Source organism: Arachis stenosperma, chromosome 9 (assembly GCF_014773155.1).
Source record: "Arachis stenosperma cultivar V10309 chromosome 9, arast.V10309.gnm1.PFL2, whole genome shotgun sequence".
NCBI lineage: Eukaryota > Viridiplantae > Streptophyta > Magnoliopsida > Fabales > Fabaceae > Arachis > Arachis stenosperma.
This window is the reverse complement of record NC_080385.1, coordinates 110566866-110588229: the sequence shown is the minus strand read 5'-3', so window position 1 is coordinate 110588229 and position 21364 is coordinate 110566866. Positions and strand designations below refer to the sequence as shown.

Here is a 21364-nt window from a genome sequence, read left to right as displayed (position 1 = left end):
CACAAGCACATGGTTAGGGACAGCTTGATTTAGCCGCTTAGGCCTGGATTTAATTTCCTTGGGCCCTCCTATCCATTGATGCTCAAAGCCTTGGATCCTTTTTACCCTTGCCTTTTGGTTTTAAGGGCTATTGGCTTTTTCTACTGCTCCTTCTTTTTCTATATACTCTTTTTAGCCATTTTTTTTTTCACTGCTTTTTCTTGCTTCAAGAATCAATTACATGATTTTTCAGATCATCAATAACATTTCTCTTTGTTCATCATTCTTTCAAGAGCCAACAATTTTAACACTCATAAACAACAATATCAAAAGACATATGCACTGTTCAATCATTCATTCAGAAAACAAAAAGTATTGTCACCACATCAATATAATTAAATTAAATTCAATAATAAATTCGAAATTTATGTACTTCTTGTTCTTTTGAATTAAAACATTTTTCTTTTAAGAGAGGTGAAGGATTCATGGATTTTATTCATAGCTTTAAGGCATGGTTACATACTAATGATCATGAAATAAAGACACAAAACATAGATAAACACAATAATTAAAAACCGAAAACAGAAAGAAATAAAGAACAAGGAATGAATCCACCTTTAGTGGCGTCTTCTTCTTGAAGGACCAATGATGTTCTTAAGCTCTTCTATGTCCCTTCCTTGCCTTTGTTGTTCCTCCCTCATTGCTCTTTGATCTTCTCTTATTTCTTGGAGAATGATGGAGTGTTCATGATGTTCCACCCTTAGTTGTTCAACATTATGGCTCAAATCTTCTAAGGAGGTGTTGAGTTGCTCCCAATAGTTGTTGGGAGGAAAGTGCATTCCTTGAGGCATTGTTGATGATGAACTTCCTCATGTTCTTCTTGAGGGCCGTGAGGAACTTCTCTTGTTTGCTCCATCCTTTTCTTGGTGATGGGCTTGTCTTCTTCAATGGAGACATCTCCATCTATGATGACTCCAGCTGAGTAACATAGATGGCATATAAGGTGGGGGAAGGCTAGCCGTGCCATGTGTGAAGGCTTGTCGGCTATTTTGTAGAGTTCATTGGAGATGACTTCATGAACTTCTACTTCTTCTCCAATCATGATGCTATGGATCATGATGGCCCGATCCACAGTAACTTCAGATCGGTTGCTTGTAGGGATGATGGATCTTTGGATGAACTCCAACCATCCTCTAGCTACAGGCTTGAGGTCCAGTCTTCTTAGTTGGACTGGCTTGCCTTTGGAGTCTATTCTCCATTGGGCGCCTTCCACACATATGTCCATTAGGACTTGGTCCAACCTTTGATTAAAGTTGACCCTTCTTGTGTAGGGGCGTTCATCACCTTGCATCATGGGTAAGTGAAACGCCAACCTCACATTTTCCGGACTGAAATCCAAGTATTTCCCCCTAACCATTGTGAGATAATTCTTTGGGCTTGGGTTCATACCTTGGTCATGGTTCCTAGTGATCCATGCATTGGCATAGAACTCTTGAACCATTAATATTCCGACTTGTTGCATGGGGTTGGTTATGACTTCCCACCCTCTTCTTTGGATCTCATGTCGGATTTCCGGATACTCATTCTTTTTGAGCTTGAAAGGGACCTCAGGGATCACCTTCTTCTTTGCCACAACATCATAGAAGTGGTCTTGATGGCTCTTGGAAATGAATCTTTCCATCTCCCATGACTCGGAGGTGGAAGCTTTTGCTTTCCCTTTCCCTTTTCTTGAGGAAACTCCGGCCTTAGGTGCCATTGGTAATGGAAAAACAAAAAAAAGCTTATGCTTTTACCACACCAAACTTAAAATTTGCTCGTCCTCGAGCAAGAAAGAAAAGAAGAGTAGAAGAAGAAGAAGAGAATATGGTAGAGAGGGAGAGAAGTAGGTTCGGTTATATGGGAGAAGAAGGGGATTGTGTTGTGTGAAAATGAAGAAGAATGGAAGGTTATTTATAGGGAGAGAGAGGTTGGGAGTTCGGCCATTTTAGGTGGGAATGGGTGGGAAATTGAATTTGAATTTTATGAGGGTAGGTGGGGTGTATGGGGAAGAGGAGGTTGATGTGAATGGTGAATGGGGAAGAATGAGATTTGGATTAGGAGAGTGTGATTAGGATTAAAAGGAATTTGGTAGGTGGGGATCTTGTGGGGTCCACAGATCCTGAGGTGAGGATCCTGTGGGGTCCACAGATCCTGAGGTGAAAACAAATACCATTCCTTCACCATATAGGCATGTAGAATGCCTTCATGCATCATTCTGGCGTTCAAACGCCCATTGGTGCATGTTCTGGGCGTTCAACGCCCATGTAATGCATGTTTCTGGCGTTGAACACCAGTTTCATGCTTGTTTCTGGCGTTCAGCGCCAGAATGGTGCTCTGTTCTGGCGTTGAACGCCAGCCAGATGCACCTTACTGGCGTTGAACGCCAGCTTGCGCTACCTCCAGGGTGAAAATTTTTTTTTTTCTGTTTTTGACTCTGTTTTTAATTTTTTTGATTTTTTCGTGACTCCTCATGATCATGTACCTAATAAAACACAAAAATAACAAAGAAACAAAATAAAATAAAATTAGATAAATAAAATTGGGTTGCCTCCCAACAAGCACTTTTTTAATGTCAATAGCTTGACAGTGGCTCTCATGGAGCCACAAGGTGATCAGGTCAGTTTAAGTGTGGTCCCAACACCAAACTTAGAGTTTGGATATGGGGTTTGAACACCAAACTTAGAGTTTGGTTATGGTCTCACAACACCAAACTTAGAGTTTGACTGTGTGGGCTCTTCTTGACCTTGAACTGAGAGAAGCTCTTCATGCTTACTCTCTTCTGTCACAGAGGGATGGCCATGTGCCTTAAACACAAGGTAGTCCCCATTCAATTGAAGGACTAACTCACCTCTGTTGACATCTATCACAGCTCCTGCTGTGGCTAGGAAAGGTCTTCCTAGGATGATGCATTCATCATCTTCCTTCCTAGTGTCTAGGATTATGAAATCAGTAGGGATGTAAAGGCCTTCAACCCTTACTAGCACGTCCTCCACTATTCCATAAGCTTGTCTTATGGACTTATCTGCCAATTGTAATGAGAACAGGGCAGGTTGTACCTCAATGATCCCCAGCTTCTCCATTACAGAGAGTGGCATAAGATTTATCCCTGACCCAAGGTCACATAGAGCTTTTTCAAAGCTCATGGTGCCAATGGTGCAAGGTATTAAGAACTTGCCAGGATCTTGTTTCTTTTGAGGTAGAGTTTTCTAAATCCAAGTATCTAGTTCACTAATGAGCAAGGGAGGTTCACTTTCCCAAGTCTCATTACCAAACAACTTGGCATTCAGTTTCATGATAGCTCCTAAGTATTAAGCAACTTGCTCTCCAGTTACATCTTCATCCTCTTCAGAGGATGAATAGTCTTCAGAGCTCATGAATGGCAGAAGGAGATTTAATGGAATCTCTATGGTCTCTATATGAGCCTCAGATTCCTTTGGATCCTTAATAGGAAACTCCTTCTTGCTTGAGGGACGTCCCAGGAGGTCTTCCTCACTAGGATTTTCGTCCTCCTCCTCCTTTGTGCATTCGGCCATATTGACTATGTCAATGGCTTTGCACTCTCCTTTTAGATTCTCTTCTGTATTGCTTGGGAGAATACTGGGAGGAGTTTCAATGACTTTCTTACTCAGCTGGCCCACTTGTGCCTCCAGATTTCTAATGGAGGATCTTGTTTCATTCATGAAACTGAAAGTGGCCTTTGACAGATCAGAGACTATATTGGCTAACTTAGAATTGTTTTGTTCAGAGTTCTCTGTCTGTTGCTGAGAAGATGATGGATATGGCTTTCTATTGTTCAGCCTATTGCGTCCATCATTGTTAAAGCCCTGTTGAGGCTTTTGCTGATCCTTCCAGGAGAAATTTGGATGATTTCTCCATGATGAGTTATAGGTGTTTCCATAAGGTTCACCCATGTAATTAACCTCTGCCATGGCAGGGTTCTCAGGATCATAAGCTTCTTCAGAAGCTGCCTCTCTAGTACTGTTGGATGCATGTTGCAATCCATTCAGATTTTGAGAGATTATGTTGACCTGTTGAGTCAACATTTTGTTCTGAGCCAATATGGCATTCAGAGCATCAATTTCAAGAACTCCTTTCTTTTGAGGTACCCCATTGTTCACGGAATTCCTCTCAGAAGTGTACATGAACTGGTTATTTGCAACCATGTCAATGAGTTCTTGGGCCTCTCCAGATGTTTTCTTCAGGTGAATAGATCCACCTGCAGAGTGGTCCAATGACATTTTCGAAAATTCAGAGAGACCATAATAGAATATATCTAATATGGTCCATTCTGAAAACATGTCAGATGGACACCTTTTGGTCAGCTGCTTGTATCTTTCCCAAGCTTCATAGAGGGATTCACCATCTTTTTGTTTGAAGGTTTGAACATCCACTCTCAGCTTGCTCAGCTTTTGAGGAGGAAAGAATTTATCCAAGAATGCAGTGACAAGCTTATCCCATGAGTCCAGGCTATCCTTGGGTTGTGAATCCAACCATACTCTAGCTCTGTCTCTTACAGCAAAAGGGAAAAGCATGAGTCTGTAGACTTCAGGATCAACTCCATTCGTCTTTACAGTCTCACAAATCTGCAAGAATTCAGTTAAAAACTGATAAGGATCTTCAGATGGAAGTCCATAAAACTTGCAGTTTTGTTGAATTAAAGCAACTAGCTGAGGTTTCAGCTCAAAGTTATTGGCTCCAATGGCAGGAATGGAGATGCTTCTTCCATCACACTTGGACGTTGGCTTTGTGAAGTCACCAAGCATTCTCCTTGCATTATTATTATCATTTTCGTTTGCCATCTCTTTCTCTTGTTCAAAATTTTCTAAAAGGTTACTTCTGGATTGTTGTAACTTAGCTTCTCTTAATTTTCTCTTCAGAGTCCTTTCAGGTTCTGGATCAATTTCAACAAGAGTGCCTTTATCCCTGTTCCTGCTCATATGAAAGAGAAGAAAACAAGAAAAGAAAGAGGAATCCTCTATGTCACAGTATAGAGATTCCTTTATGTTAGTAGAAAAAGAAGGGGTAGAAGAATGAAGAATGGATTCGGATTTATGGATGAGGAGAGGTGGAGAGAAGTATTAGTAATTAAATAATTAAATAGAATAAGAAGAGAGAAGAGAGAATTCGAAAATAAGTTTGAAAAGGAGTTAGTGATTTTCGAAAATTAGAGATAAATTGTAATTAAAAATTAAAACATGAAACAATTAATTAATTAAAAAGAATGTTTGAAAAAGGGATGAGATATTTTCGAATATTAGAGAGGGAAAAGTAGTTAGGTGGTTTTGAAAAAGATAAGAAACAAACAACAAGTTAGTTAGTTGATTGAAAAAGATTTGAAATCAAAATTGAAAAAGATAAGAAGATAGTAAGTTAGATAAGATATTTTGAAATCAAATTTTGAAAAAGATAAAATTTTAGAAAAAGATAAAATAAAAGATAAAAAGATTTAATTCAAAAATTTTTGAAATTATTTACTTCACTAACAAGAAACTACAAGATAAGATTCTAGAACTTAAAGATTGAACCTTTCTTAACAAGAAAGTAACAAACTTCAAATTTTTTGAACCAATCACATTAATTATTAGTGAATTTTCGAAAATATGATGTAAAGATAAGAAAAAGATTTTGAAAATATTTTGAAAAATAATTTTGGAATTTTCGAAAAAAAATAAAAAAAAGAAAAAGATATGATTTTTGAAAAAGATTTTGAAAAGATAAGATTTTTTAAAATTGAAATTTTGACTTGACTTGTAAGAAACAACTAATTTTGAAAATTTTTGACCAAGTCAACCCAAAATTTCGAAAATTTGGAGGGAAATAAGGAAAAGATATTTTTTTGATTTTTGAATTTTTAATTATGAAAGAGAAAAACAACAAAAATATTTTATGCATGAAATTTTTAGATCAAAACCATGAATGCATGCAAGAATGCTATGAATGTCAAGATGAACACCAAGAACACTTTGAAGATCATGATGAACATCAAGAACATAATTTTGAAAAATTTTTGATGCAAAGAAAACATGCAAGACACCAAACTTAGAAATCTTTAATGCATGGAAAATATGAATGCAAAAATGCACATGAAAAACAACAAACAACACAAAACAAGAAAACATCAAGATCAAACAAGAGGACTTATCAAGAACAACTTGAAGATCATGAAGAACACTATGAATGCATGGATTTTCGAAAAATGCAAGAAAAAATTTTTAAAGCATGCAATTGACACCAAACTTAAAAATTGACTCAAGACTCAAACAAGAAACACAATATATTTTTTTTTATTTTTATGATTTTATGAATTTTTTTGAATTTTTATTAATTTTTTCGAAAATAAAGTGAAGAAAAACGAAAAATAAAAGAAAAATTTTGAAAAAGATTTTTGAAAAGAAAATTACCTAATCTGAGCAACAAGATGAACCGTCAGTTGTCCATACTCGAACAATCCCCGGCAACGGCGCCAAAAACTTGGTGGACAAAATTGTGATTCTTTATTTATTCTTTTCACTTCAACAATCCAAGGTAATGGCTCCAAAGATTTGGTGCTCAGAACCTGGTCCAAAATCAACTTCACAGTTTGTTTCACAACTCCGTTCAACTAACCAGCAAGTGTACTGGGTCGTCCAAGTAATAAACCTTACGTGAGTAAGGGTCGATCCCACAGAGATTGTTGGTATGAAGCAAGCTATGGTCACCTTGTAAATCTCAGTTAGGCAGATTAAATTTGTTTATGGGTTTTCGAAAATAGAAATAATAAAATAGAAATAATAAAAGGGATAGAATACTTATGCAGATTCATTGGTGGGAATTTCAGATAAGCGAATGGAGATACTGTATGCTCAAGGACGCCTGCTATTCTCCTGCTTCAACTCAATCCTTCTTAATCCTTTCCATGGCAAGCTTTGTATAGGGGTTCACCATCAGCGGTGGCTACTTTCAATCCTCTCGGGAAAATGATCCTATGCGGTTGTCAATCGCACGGCTAATCGTCTGGAGGCATCACCCATGGTTGATGGCTACATCCCATCCTCGCAGTGAAAACTAATGCTCACGCACTCTGTCACAGCACGGCTAATCACTGGTTGGTTCTTACTCATACTGGAATAGAATCCCTTGATTCTTTTGCGTTTGTCACTAACGCCCAGCACTTGCAAGTCTGAAGCACGTCACAGTCATTCATTACCGGAATCCTACTCGGAATACCACAGACAAGGTTAGACTTTCCGGATTCCCAGGATCCTACTCGGAATACCACAGACAAGGTGAGACTTTCCGGATCCTCATAAATGCCGCCATCTATCTAGCTTATACCACGAAGATTCTGTTGGGGAATCTAAGAGATACACATTCAAGCTCTGTTGCATGTAGAACGGAAGTGGTTGTCAATCACGCGCATTCATAAGTGAGAATGATAATGAGGGTTATCTAATCATCACATTCATCATGTTCTTGGGTACGAATGAATATCTTGGAATAAGAATAAGAGAGAATTGAATAAAAGAAAATAGAATTGCATTAATACTTGAGGTACAGCAGAGCTCCACATCCTTAATCTATGGTGTGCAGAAACTCCACCGTTGAAAATACATAAGTGAAAGAGGTTCAGGCATGGCCGAATGGCCAGCCCTCTCCATGATCAAGTGACCGACTATTCAAAGAGATTAAACTGTCAAAAGATGTCTAATACAATAGATAAATGTCCTATATATACTAGACTAGCTACTAGGGTTTACATGAGTAAGTAATTGATGCATAAATCCACTTCCGGGGCCCACTTGGTGTATGTTTGGGCTGAGCTTGATCTATCCACGAGCTGAGGCTTCTCTTGGAGTTGAACTTCGAGTTATGACGTGTTTTGGGCGTTCAACTCCGGATCATGACGTTTTTCTGGCGTTTAACTTCAGACAGCAGCATGTACTTGGCGTTCAACGCCAAGTTACATCGTCATTCTTCGAATAAAGTATGGACTATTATATATTGCTGGAAAGCCCTGGATGTCTACTTTCCAACGCCGTTGAGAGCGCGCCAATTGGAGTTCTGTAGCTCCAGAAAATCCATTTTGAGTGCAGGGAGGTCAGATTCCAACAGCATCAGCAGTCCTTTTGTCAGCCTTTTTCAGAGTTTTGCTCAAGTCCCTCAATTTCAGTCAGAATTTACCTGAAATCACAGAAAAACACACAAACTCATAGTAAAGTCCAGAAATGTGAATTTAACATAAAAACTAAGGAAAACATCCCTAAAAGTAGCTTGAACTTACTAAAAACTACCTAAAAACAATGCCAAAAAGCGTATAAATTATCCGCTCATCAAGGGACCTGAGCAAAAATCTGATTCAGAGGCTGAAAAGGACTGCAGATGCTGTTGGATTCTGACCTCCCTGCACTCGAAGTGGATTTTCTGGAGCTACAAAAGCCCACTTGGCGCGTTCTCAACGGCGTTGGAAAGTAGACATCCTGGGCTTTCCAGCAATGTATAAAAGTCCATACTTTGCCCGAGATTTGATGGCCCAAACCGGCGTTCCAAATCAGCTCAAAACTGCCCGGCGTTAAACGCCGGAACTGGCACAAGAATGGGAGTTAAAAGCCTAAACTGGCACAAAAGCTGGCGTTTAACTCCAAGAAAAGTCTCTACACATAGAAGCTTCAATGCTCAGCCCAAGCACACACCAAGTGGGCCCGGAAGTGGATTTTTATGTCATTTACTCATTTCTGTAAACCCTAGGCTACTAGTTCTCTACATATAGGACCTTTTACTATTGTATTCTCATATTGGTTCTTCTGGTTCCCTCTCTGGGACCGAGGCCAATGATCACTTTTGTTCTTATGTATTTTCAACGGTGGAGTTTCTACACACCATAGATTAAGGTGTGGAGCTCTGCTGTACCTCGAGTATTAATGCAATTACTATTGTTCTTCTATTCAATTCAGCTTATTCTTATTCTAAGATATTCATTTGCACCCAAGAACTTGATGAATGTGATGATTATGTGACGCTCATCATCATTCTCACTTATGAACACGTGCCTAACAACCACTCCCGTTCTACAAGCAAACAAGGCTTGAATGTTTATCTCTTGGATTCCTTAATCGGAATCTTCGTGGTATAAGCTAGAATTGATGGCGGCATTCAAGAGAATCCGGAAGGTCTAAACCTTGTCTGTGGTATTCTGAGTAGGATTCAATGATTGAATGACTGTGATGAGCTTCAAACTCCTGAAGGCTGGGCGTTAGTGACAGACGCAAAAGAATCAATGGATTCTATTCCAACCTGATTGAGAACCGACAGATGATTAGCCGTGCCGTGACAGGGTGCGTTGAACATTTTCACTGAGAGGACAGGACTGTAGCCACTGACAACGGTGATGCCCAACATACAGCTTGCCATGGAAAGGAGTAAGAAGGATTGGATGAAGACAGTAGGAAAGCAGAGAGACGGAAGGGACAAAGCATCTCCATTCGCTTATCTGAAATTCTCACCAATGAATTACATAAGTATCTCTATCTTTATGCTTTATTCATATATCATTCATAACCATTTGAATCTGCCTGACTAAGATTTACAAGGTGACCATAGCTTGCTTCATACCAACAATCTCCGTGGGATCGACCCTTACTCGCGTAAGGTTTATTACTTGGACGACCCAGTGCACTTGCTGGTTAGTTGTGCGAAGTTGTGATAAAGAGTTGAGATTGCAATTGAGCGTACCATGTTGATGGCGCCATTGATGATCACAATTTCGTGCACCACCTCGCTACTAGAGGATACTTCATTCACGGTCTTTGGGCGGTTGACTCTCCGTCTAGCATGTTGGTTGGACTCGGCCAAGTCGCCAATGAGTTGCCATGCTTCCTCCGCCGTCTTATATTTAGACAAAGAACCATTTCTAGAGGAATCCAAAAGAGTCCTATCTTGTTCTCGCATCCCTTGGCATATGTAGCCGAACAACACTTGAGTGTCAATCATGTGGTTGGGGCATGCGTCAAGAAGTTTGCGAAACCTCTCCCAATACTCGCATAGGGGTTCCGTTTCGCCTTGCACAATGCATGAGATCTCCTTCCTTAGCTTGTCCATCCTTTCTGGGGGCAAGAATTTTTCTAAGAACCCTCTTCTTAGCAAGTCCCAATTGGAAATAACATCACTCGGTAGAGTGTAAAACCACTCTTTAGCTTTATCCTCAAGAGAGAATGGGAAAGCAAACAACCATATAACAACTTCATCGGATCCCTCCCATCTAGTTGTTGAGCATATACTATGAAAATCCTTGAGGTGTCGAATAGGATCTTGTGCAGAAAGTCCATCGAACTTAGGTAGGAGTGAATCAAAGCGGTCTTGAGTTCAAAATTCGCGTTCAAGTTTGGATGAAGCACATGAACGGGTTGAAGAATATAATCCGGTGCACCCTCTTCCTTGAGAGTAACTCTCCTCGGAGCGGCCATGGTGTCGGCACCTAGATCAAAAGAAGAATTGTTAGTAGTATTAACGGAAGGATAGCTAGTGCCTTCTTCGAATGACGGTCCGGAATTCACTTCGGGTAAGGTTGGTGAATTGGTAGGAACCTTTTCACCTTCCCCAAAGGTCAACTGCCTCCGAGCTTGCCTAATGTGGAGCAAAGTTCGTTCAATTTCCGGATCAAATGGGGCTAAGCTCGGATTCGGTTGTGAACGCATCATGCAATGAAGGGAGTGTAAAGCTCATGGCAACAAGTGGAATTAGACAAAGATTAATTCTATGTCAATCAAACAAAGAAGCAATCAAGAAAAATGCTATGTACATATTTACACTAAACAATAACATGGCACACAAAAGCAATTCCCCGGCAACGGCGCCATTTTGATGAACGAAATTTTGTATGTCGATATAGAATTTAATAGTGAATACAATCGTGAGTATAGTCTAATCGACACTCAAATCTCGCACCAAACAATTCTACAATCTACAATCGAGAGTATTAATCTCCCGAGTCGTCCTCCCTTGGAATTACTATAGAATGCATGTTATTGATTAGGAAGCTTTTGTTGTGGTTTTTGAAGATTGATGTACCAGTTCAAGCTAGCAAAAGTGGATAAAAAACAATCAATATTAAAGGACTTGGCCAAGGGTTAACATTGGAAGTTCTATCACTATAGTTTCCTTCAATGATGATAACAATTAAGTCTTGCTTCACTTAGTTGACCTCTAATTATAGAGGATATTCAAGTGAAAGTGACCAGCTTGAGTCACAAGTCCTAGCTTCACCCTAAGGGAGTCTAGCTTTAGTGCACTCCAAACTAATTAGCAATTCTTAATTCTCAATCAACAATTGACATTCACTATTCAAGTTTTTCTAATGGTTCAAACCCTAAGCCAAGTGAAAGACTTTTACTCCATAACTAGTGTTGACATTTTATCAAACATTTGGTGAGCATTCATAAGAGGCATTATGAAATTGAAATGAAGAATTGAATTTAAGAGATCTAAATCACACAATCATCAACAATTGAACAATTACAAATAATGGATATGAAAGTACCTCAAGTCACTAGTTCCAAATCCAAGTAACAAAGTCAAAGCTAGATTCAAAGTGAGAGGATCAAAGAACACAAATTGAGAATAGGAGAAGAGTAGTTCTACTAATTGCATCAAAATAAAAGTATATTACAATGGATCTCACCAAGAAAATCAAAGGAGAATTGCAATGGAGAATGAAATCCTAGAGAGAGGTTGGAGGTTCTCTCTCTACCCAAAAGGTAACCAACTCTAGGAAAATATCTAAGAAAGTGTCTAAAATGAGTGAATCCCCCAAACCCCTCAATCCTTGGCCTTCTTAAGCTTTTTCTCGCCAAAACTCTTTCCCAAAACAGGGTTTCTAACTCCCTCCACGCGCTGGTCACATGCCTCTTAAAAAATCATGTGTGGCAATCGGCGCGTACGCACACAGCACGTGTACGCGTCCCTGGGGCATTTGCGATCCGCTCGCAGGCGTAATGTGCACGGGCGCGTCCATGAGGATCATGTCTTAGCCGCTAAACGCGCCGGCTTGTAGCTTGGCTCCTGGCTTTGGCGCTGATGGTGCAAATCTGCGCGGACGCGCAATATGCGCGCGCACGCCACTGATGAAGTTTCCAAAGCTCAATTTTCCATGCTCCTCTCCTTTATGCATGCTCCCATTCTCTCCTCCAAGTCATCCGTGCTCTATAAACTCTGAAACCACTTAACACATGGGTCACGGTATCGAATGGTACTAGAGGAGGATTAAGAATATATCTAATTTAGTGCAAAAGAAGCATGTTTTCATCCATGAGGCAAAATTGGGAAAGGAACACAAAATCATGTATTTTCATATGAATAAGTGCGTAGGATCATTGTTAAAACCCTCGAAATCAATACAAGATAAATCCTAAAAATGGGGTTTATCACTTGACATGTCTAGTATAGCCTGACATTTTTCAAGATTAGCTTCAATACCTATTTGAGTTATCATAAAGCCAAGAAACTGACCTCCCCAAACCCCAAAAGCGCATTTATCTCGGTTTAGTCTCATTTGGTAAAGTCGGAGGCACTCAAAGATCTCTTCCAAATCAGTGATCAAGTCGAAATCTTTGCTAAACTTTATCATCATATCATCGATGTAGACTTCCATATTCCTTCTTATCTTCCGCTTAAACACTTTGGCCATCAATCTTTGATAAGTGGTCCCTGTATTTTTCAAACCAAATGGCATTACAATATAACAATATATCCCTTCCAAAGTAATGAAAGCAATTTTATCCTCATCTAGTGGATGCATTGGTAGTTGATTATAACCACTGTAAGTATCTAGGAAGCTTAGTATCTGATATCCCGAGGCAAAATCAATCATGTTATCAATGTTAGATAATGGAAAACAATCATTAGGATTGGATTTATTTAAATCCATATAATCTAGACATATTCGCCATTTTTTCATTGGATTTCTTTACCATTACGACATTTGATAACTATGTTGAATAAGTCAGTTCTCTAATAAATCCAGTATCAAATAGCCTTTGGACTTGCTTCTTGACCTTGATAGCTCATTCTAGGAATATCTTTCGACATATTTGCACTACCAGTTTAACCGTAGATCAATAGCAAGCTGATGGGATATAAATGAAAGATCTATACCTGGCATATCAGATGGTACCAATGCAAACATATCTACGTCACCTCTCAAGAAGTTCTGCAATTTTGACTTCAAAGGGAAAGAGAGGATACAATTAATCATGGTGTACTTATCAACATTATCTCTAATAAGGAACTTCCCCAAATTTCCATTGGGTTTTGATCTCAGGTTCTCTTGAATTCGGGACTCCAAATCCACCAGGAAGACTCTAGTGGCTTTCTTAGCTTTATCTCTCAAGGTCAAACTCATCTTATACAATTCAAAGTAGATTCCTTGTCTCCTCTGATAGTAGCAACTCGACCTTCTGTTGTAAAAAATTTCATTACTGTAAATTTTGTTGAAATAAAACCACATAGATCATTAATGTTCTTCCTTTTTAAGATCACATTATATGTCGTAGTCTTTAAGAACTACAAACTCAGCCTGGACGAACAAAAGCACCTTTCCCTGTTGTGAGAAAAAGATCAACCACCCCATTCAACTTGATAACATGATCATCTAAACCAACTAATCCTGAGAGATGTGGCTTTAGGTGCTGATCTTTTAAGCCCAAAGCATCCTAAGCATTTCGAAAAAGTAGATTTGAATCTGTTCCAATGTCAATCAAAATCCTCTTAACAATTCTATTTTCCAACTTTTTTATGATCAGTAATGGCCCATCATCATGTGGCGTATTGAAAATCTTCAGCTGTGAACTGCACAATGAAAAAGTTTTCCACTATGAGGATTTTCAAGCTGATGGCCTTAATATCTTTCTTGACTACGTTCCTAGACTTTGCTAAGCCATTTTTCCCCACAACCATATTCACCACGACCTAAGCAGTCTCATCTTGAGGTTTTGGGGTCTGGCCATTATAACATGTTCACGAGAATCCCTATGCCTTTTAGAACTTTCACTCCTTAATAGAGTTCTCCTCCTTTTAGACTGGCCAAACGTGATTCAGTTCGTGATCTCCTTTCGGTTTCACGACGGCTCTCTTCAGGCTGAGGAGACACACTTTTGTCCGTTCGAGGTGAGTAGGAACGGTGACAATCATCCTTTTGATGTCGCCCATAGCCTTGGTCAAGAGTTCTTCTTTCGTGACTATCTCAATGGCCTCTCGTTGATGACTTGGGGATCGTGATTGTCCAGACCACTTCGCAAGTTAGGGCACATCTCTTGCATATCATGGTCTTCTCTTAATCCAACAAAATGACAACCATGTGTTTTGGCTTTAATGTCAACCAAACCCAGAAGGACTTTGATCTTGATGTTCCCTATCCTTGGGATCAGAAGTAACGTCAGCATATCCATCCTCTCCAACTTTCTTTTCCTTGTTGGATGTTATTGGTTGAATGGTTAATTGTAGTTTGACATCACAATCAGTCATGGTCCCAACATGTTAGGATCTTCAGACTGCGCCAAATGTTTAGGCTAGTAGTAGTGATTTCGTGTTCTAAAGTTGGTAGGGATCCCAATCTAAATCACGTTGGTAACTAGGTTGAGAGGACAACATGCAAAACACTTCAATACCTTAGTCAGTAAGACTTCTCAGGTGATAGTTAATAACGTACATCATTTTCTCGTGTTGCCATTTTACTCTATAAAGTTTGGAGAAGCTATCATGTAGCCGTTTTCCAACTTTAATTCCATGATTCAGTAATGTCTTGGGTTATTGCCTTTTGTGACTTTTATTATTCTTCCATTAAGGTTTGCTAAACTTATAACTTCGTATACTCGGTTATTCGATAATAATGAATGATTAGCCTTGTCTATAACAATATCAATAGTTGTTGGTCTGTTAGAAATCCACTCAAACATTCCCATTTTGAAATAGGCCACAACCAATATCAACCTCAAATACTCCATATCCATTTTTTCTTTTTCTTTTTTTTTTTTTCTTTTTTTCCTGTTTGGACTACAGACACCTACTTATTCATCTCTAAAAAATTAGCATGGTACACTCCAGCAACTCAATGGACTTTTGACAACAAGGTATATGAAAAACTGAAAATAACAAATAAGTACATGGCACTGCCAATTGCCATCAAGGACAACGCAATTTCTCTGGGTCATCAAAACTAAGATCCCTGTCCATAACTCTTTCCTCATATCTGCAGGTTCTAAATGAAAGAAAAAAACATTACTGAACCTGAGATTGGGGATCCAGTTTCTCATCTTATTTGTGACTCTTTAATTGTCTATCCTTCTTTCCACTTTATCCCTTAAGGAACTTGAACTGGCTAAGGTGGTCAATATGCTGATCGCTGAATCGTGCAGCCTCCAGTAAAGGACCAAAGATCAAATACCTGCATTGAGCGCTTTATGCAATTAGAATTTTTATTATTCTAGTTCTGTTTAAATGTAAATCACAAGAACTGGATATTTTGTCTATTTAAAGAGAATTACACAGTAAAACTAAAAAAAAAGCGAGGGGGAGGTCGGACTGGCCATATCGATTAGATGACAGTATAGTGTGTTATAAAAGAATGTACAGAGACAAAAAAAAAAAACACAAGTATCAACCACATCAACATTCATAAACTAGCTAGTGTAAGCAAGAGTTTAGTTGTATAATTGGGCCAATCATGAAGGACAAGAATGTAATGTAACAAACATAAGAGAGATTGTGTGCCACAACAGCTATCATTTGCAAGTTGCAGCAGGTAAACTAACTAAATGCACATATGGAACAAATTAACGAAAGGAAATTAAGACTTTGTGACTTCCGTCTTTTCTCTAATCCCCCACCCCCAAAAATCTATCCATTTTTATTGTGTTCCGGGTGAAACAGGAGAACAGTGTGGCAGTGCTATATCTAAAATCTGCGAAGAACTGCAATCTTCGTATAAAAAAGAAGCATGCTAACTATCTAGAATCAATAGACTGAGTAATCAGGCAATGGTGCAGAGAGAAACCTTTCTCATCTAAGCTACTTGTTTGCATTGTAAGCTGGAATATATGACTCCAGCATTATTTGTGCTTGAGAAGGTGCTCTAATTTCGACAATCAAATACGTGAACTTCCATTCTTTATCCACTGTATCTTTGAACATCTCAGCAAAGACTTTTCCATGTCCATTTGGACCCCGGATATAGAAATTAACCTGTAACCCAATAGAAAATATTTGTGTGAGAACTGAGGATCATATTACGGATAAAATATATGGTGCTAAATAAGTATCTTGATATCTTCCAATTTTTCTCTCCTTTTCTTTTCATCTTTATGTCCCTCTCCACCATAATTTTTTTAATGAGTTATTGATTCCAGAGATCTATGCAAATAGCCCTCATAAAGTTTTGCAGTCATCTAGAAATTTTAGAAATAAATTTACCAAATGCCAATAACTTTACCTCTACATGCTCAGCACCTTCTTCATCAGTCCATACTCTGTTAGGAATTCTTTGGCGAGCAGCACGGTTTCTACTCTCCTGACCGTAGCCCGTAATTGGGGATCCAATCCTCACCCTAATCTGGTACATGGCAAATCCAGTGAAAGTAAAAAATAGACCAGTAGAGAATTTGCTACTATTTATCATTCAAAATTTAACTTCAAAGGTATACTTTGATTAGCCTGGTATGTGCAAATTTTAACTAAACTTGGCATTTGCAATAATTACTACACACAATAAAATGCATGTGCTGAATTAAGTGTCTGTCAAAAATGTAGAAGGAATCATTCTTCAATTAAGTGTCAAGGGTCATTAATTTAGAACCTTTTGTATACACAGGTTTGGTAAATATAGCATATACAAGTCCTTCACCAAGTCCCAAACACATCAACAACACCTTTACTCTGTATATATATAAGGGTTTTAAATGACTGATTAAATAGGTATATATGACCAAGATTCTATGTTTATAAATTCCAGATTTTCAACCATCTGATTATACAGCATCAAGGAAAAACCTGTTAACAAAATCGAAACACAAAATCAGACATCTTAAAAGCAAGATCTGCTTGAAAACCTTCCATGAGCTAAGAAACCTTACTATATAGAAATATTTCAGTTGCCCATATATGGCTCCAACAAATGGTGATTTACCGAACTATAAGCTTCTTATTGTGTCCAACTAACAAAATCTTGAGTCCTGATTTTTATATTGGTTCTTTGGCATCGAAATGCATTTTGATATTCACAAAAGGTGATATGGAAGAAAGGAAAGAAATTTTTTTCCATTCACCTGACTGTCATCTTGAATTCTTTTGAGAGCCTTGTTATAGATCTTATACCTGTTATCAAGTTAGGGGAAAAATATTGAAGAAAATTAATTGAGATAGATTCAACGTGACTGCGGATAAGATACATTGGAAGGCCAACATTCAAACAAAAATACCTTAAATTATGATCTTACATAACATAAACTCAGCAAAAAGATTAGACACGTACTCCTTTGGTTCAAATATAAGTTCCTTGAAAACGGCATATCCTGCGGCAGCTGCAATCCCAAGCCCAGCAAGAATGATGACACTGTAGGATGCACCCTCCACAAATGTCACTGGCTTCTCCGGAATATTATATGTTGGAGCACTATACGGATCTTCAACATTTGTTATCTCCTTTTTGGTCTATAAAAAAAGGGAAATGATAAATATATCTATATTACGGTCCTTAATATTACTGTGTATTGCATGTTCGGGAACTCCTTTTTTACCCATCGAAAAGTTGTTTTTAAAATTTTCAGCTTGTTTAGGTGATTCAGCAAAAACAGCTTAAGAAGCTTTATTTCCCCCAATTTTAAGCTGATTTAAGCATACACGTGGAACGGTGGAAGAAAAAGCTAAAATTTGAGCAGAGCTTCTTGTATAGTATACACATTATTGTGATTTTACCTGACTTACCTCCAGTATCAAAGCAAACATTATATAATATACAAATAATTACTCCATACACTTTTAGTTACATTGAAACTTTTTATTTTTGTACAATACCAGAAAGAAAATAATGTTAAAAATCATGATCAACCAAACATTAATGAATTCTCTCATAACCAACTATACAGGAGAAAAAAATGATTATTTAATAAAACAATCATTGAAATAAAGATTAATCATTAAGCTTTACCACAGCAAAGAAGGTATAAGATACAGCCATTTCATGATACTGTAACAAACAAAAAAGTAAAACACTTAAGATCAATTGAGTCTAGCCATGGGTTAAACATTGTTGGTAATTAAATCAATTTGTCAAAGTTGTGAAATAGATGACATGAGCCGGAAGTTCTTCAAATTGTGGACAAAGCTTGCTGCCTTTAACAAGTCAACGTGAAAACCAAGTTAAAAACCTATAGTCAACCAAAATCACCACCTAACTTCACACTTAGTGATTAAGGAAATTAGCAAATCAAGCCTATAAACAGGCATCATATTTAAAGGTATCATTCAATTAAAGTTCATAAGTTAATGGACTTAGTTGAGAGTCTTCACTTCCTCGCTATTATGAGAGTATAATAGAGGGTAAAGATATTGCTTATTATTGTAGTGTTATTCTTCTTACTAGTATATTATGTTATTGTTGAGAGAAATTATATTAAGATTATGTTGTATTCTGTATTGAGGTGTCTATATGAGTAACTGATCATGGCAAATAAATTGTTGGATGTTAAACTTACAAATGTCATTGCCAAAGAAGCACTAATGCAGCATAAAGTGGAAAATTAAAATGACTAAGATTAAAACATCGTAAAATAATAAATTATTGAAACCTACTACGTCCCTAACCTTTCAAACAAGTAAATAAATAAATAAATAATATTTAAAATAAAAAAGCTCTACATTCAAACCTCATCAGTATTTCGCCTTGTTCTTCTGCCTGATTCATCTGATGCTTTGGAAGACATCGACCTAGCAAAGGAAGAAGCAATGGAGGTTGATTTAGCATGGTCCTCTCGGATTCTGATTCCGGATTCTCCTGCAAAAAGAAAAAAAAAGCATTGATTGATAACAGAAACATTAAGTATCCAGCAAAACAAAAAGGCATAATTAAATTCTAGGGTTTTAACGTGGTGGCACCAAGGAACCGCAGGAAAGCAAGGGTTCCGGCGGCGCGGCGAGTGATGACGCCGCGCGCTCCGGGGGGCGGTGGGGGAGCAGCGGCGGGGAGGAGCTTGTTGGTAGGTCGGGAAGCATTGTGGGCCCAGGACGAACGGTTGGAGCAGATCCTGCGAAACATCGTACTTGGTCGGAGGTTGCGGCGGGGAGAGAGAGACGGAAGGAGACTCTCCTCGACTTCACAGTGTGTTATGTTGTTCGTGAAAAGGAAAGGAAGGAAGGGGTTTCAAGAGGGTTTGGAAGTTGGGAGGTGGGACTTTTATCACTTGTTCCAAAACGGCACCGTGTCGCTTATTTAATTTTTTAAAAACTAAACCAGTAATTGAACCAGATCAAATTATTGATTTACTGATTGATCGGTAATACCGATATATAAATAAAAATATAAAATAGTTAAAACTCTAAAATTAAAATTTAAAATACATATTCTAACTAATATTTTAAATATAATTAAATTTTAAAAAATTATAATTTAATTATTATTAAATAAATATATAAAATTTTAATATTTTTTATAATAAAGATTCTTTAAATTTATTTTTATATCAAAGTATTTTATATTTATTATATTATTATTATATACTATATGTATTTATTAAAAAATATCAAATAATTATAAAAAAATTATATTATAATCAATAAAAATATTTCATATTTTTTATTTATACATATTTAAAAATATTTATATTAATAATTATGAATAATTAAAAATATAATTAATTTAAATATAAGGGAATATAAAATTAAAATAATATCTAAAAAATTATTGTGAGATTTTACTATATAATTAATAATTAACATATGAAACAACGAAAGATAACATAACTTAATGGTAAGAAGATTATGTAGTACAAGGAGGATCCAGTTTTAAATTACATTTTTATCAATTTTAAAATTTTCTCTTGAGTAGTTTAGTTGGACCAATTTTTCACCAATATTTATCGATTCTTACTGATTTTCACCAACTTGATCGGTTCTTACCAATTCTTGACCTTAAACGGTCTTTAGACTGGACTAGACCAATTAGAGTCTAATTTATTGATTTTTCAGTCAAAACGGTCCGTTTGATCTGTTTTACAACTATAATACCAACTATTGTTATCCAATAAAAAATTATAATTATTTCCATTTATCTCCTTTAACTTTTAGATTTAATTTTTTTAAATTTATATTAATATTTTTTAGAGTAAATTATTATTTTTATCTATAAATTTAAAATGCTGATAAATTTACTTACAAAAAAAGAAAACTGATTTTATATTCAAGAAAAATAAATTTCGATTGACAAAACTATGATAATCTTAAAAATTATCGAAATTTTTTAAACTACCTCTACTAACTTACTCAACTCCACTTCCAATCTCCAATTCTTCACCACCATCATTCCAATCTTTAATTATTTTCCATCATTACCAAATCCTTTTTTCTTCTAACCCTCATTTTCAACTACTAACATTTCAATTGTTGTCACCACCACAAGCTTATCTTCGATAATGTTCAGTGAATCAAACAAATTCACATTCTATAATCATCATCATTTCAAAAAAAAAAAAAAATACATCAATAGTTATGCAAAATAGAATCTATAGTGATATTATATGATAAATTTATATTCTTCAAAAGTATATTGAAGTATTTAATGAAATTAATAAACAAATATGGGCAATATAAATTCCAATGATATTCATCCTCCACCAAAAAACTAAACTATATGATCAAAGCTTGGAGGTTTGTGTGTGTAAATGTGTTTTTTTTTTTTTCAATCTGAATCTCAATTAGATAGTTGTCTTAATTCTCTTTACTTTATCACTCAAAAATATTTTCTTATCAAAAAATTTTACATTGGTCACATGATATTCTATTCACCACAAATGAAAAATATAGACCTTTTGTAAATAGGGGTTGCATTTGATAGAAAAAGAATAATTAAAATAAAAATGATAGCATTAATTCACTAATATTTTTTAAGAATAATTTTTACATAAAAAAAAGACATTAAATAATGAAAAAAGAAAAGATGAAAAAAGTGAGAGAAAGAAATAGTAGTGGGGTTAAAAAAGGAAGAATCGAAGGAAAGTAGAAGGAGAGAACTTTATAATAACAATAGTACTTGTAAGTATTAAATATTTTGGAGAGTGTGATGGTGGTGATGGCAGCCAAGAGAAAGAGGCGGCAGTAATTATGATGGTAG

At 36.8% G+C, this 21364-nt stretch overlaps 1 protein-coding gene across 1 annotated transcript; it reads right to left on the bottom strand.

The window, feature by feature from the left end:
• Positions 1-14406: 14406 nt before the first annotated feature.
• Positions 14407-19398, bottom strand: LOC130947646 (probable mitochondrial import inner membrane translocase subunit TIM21). The gene is made up of 7 exons (XM_057876352.1): positions 19135-19398; positions 18906-19033; positions 17513-17691; positions 17307-17355; positions 16475-16594; positions 16040-16227; positions 14407-15430 (listed from the first exon to the last, which is right to left on the bottom strand). The coding sequence occupies exons 1-6, from the start codon at positions 19292-19294 to the stop codon at positions 16054-16056; spliced, it is 810 nt and encodes a 269-aa protein (XP_057732335.1). The 5' UTR covers positions 19295-19398; the 3' UTR covers positions 14407-15430; positions 16040-16053.
• Between the last annotated feature and the right edge of the window lie 1966 nt (positions 19399-21364).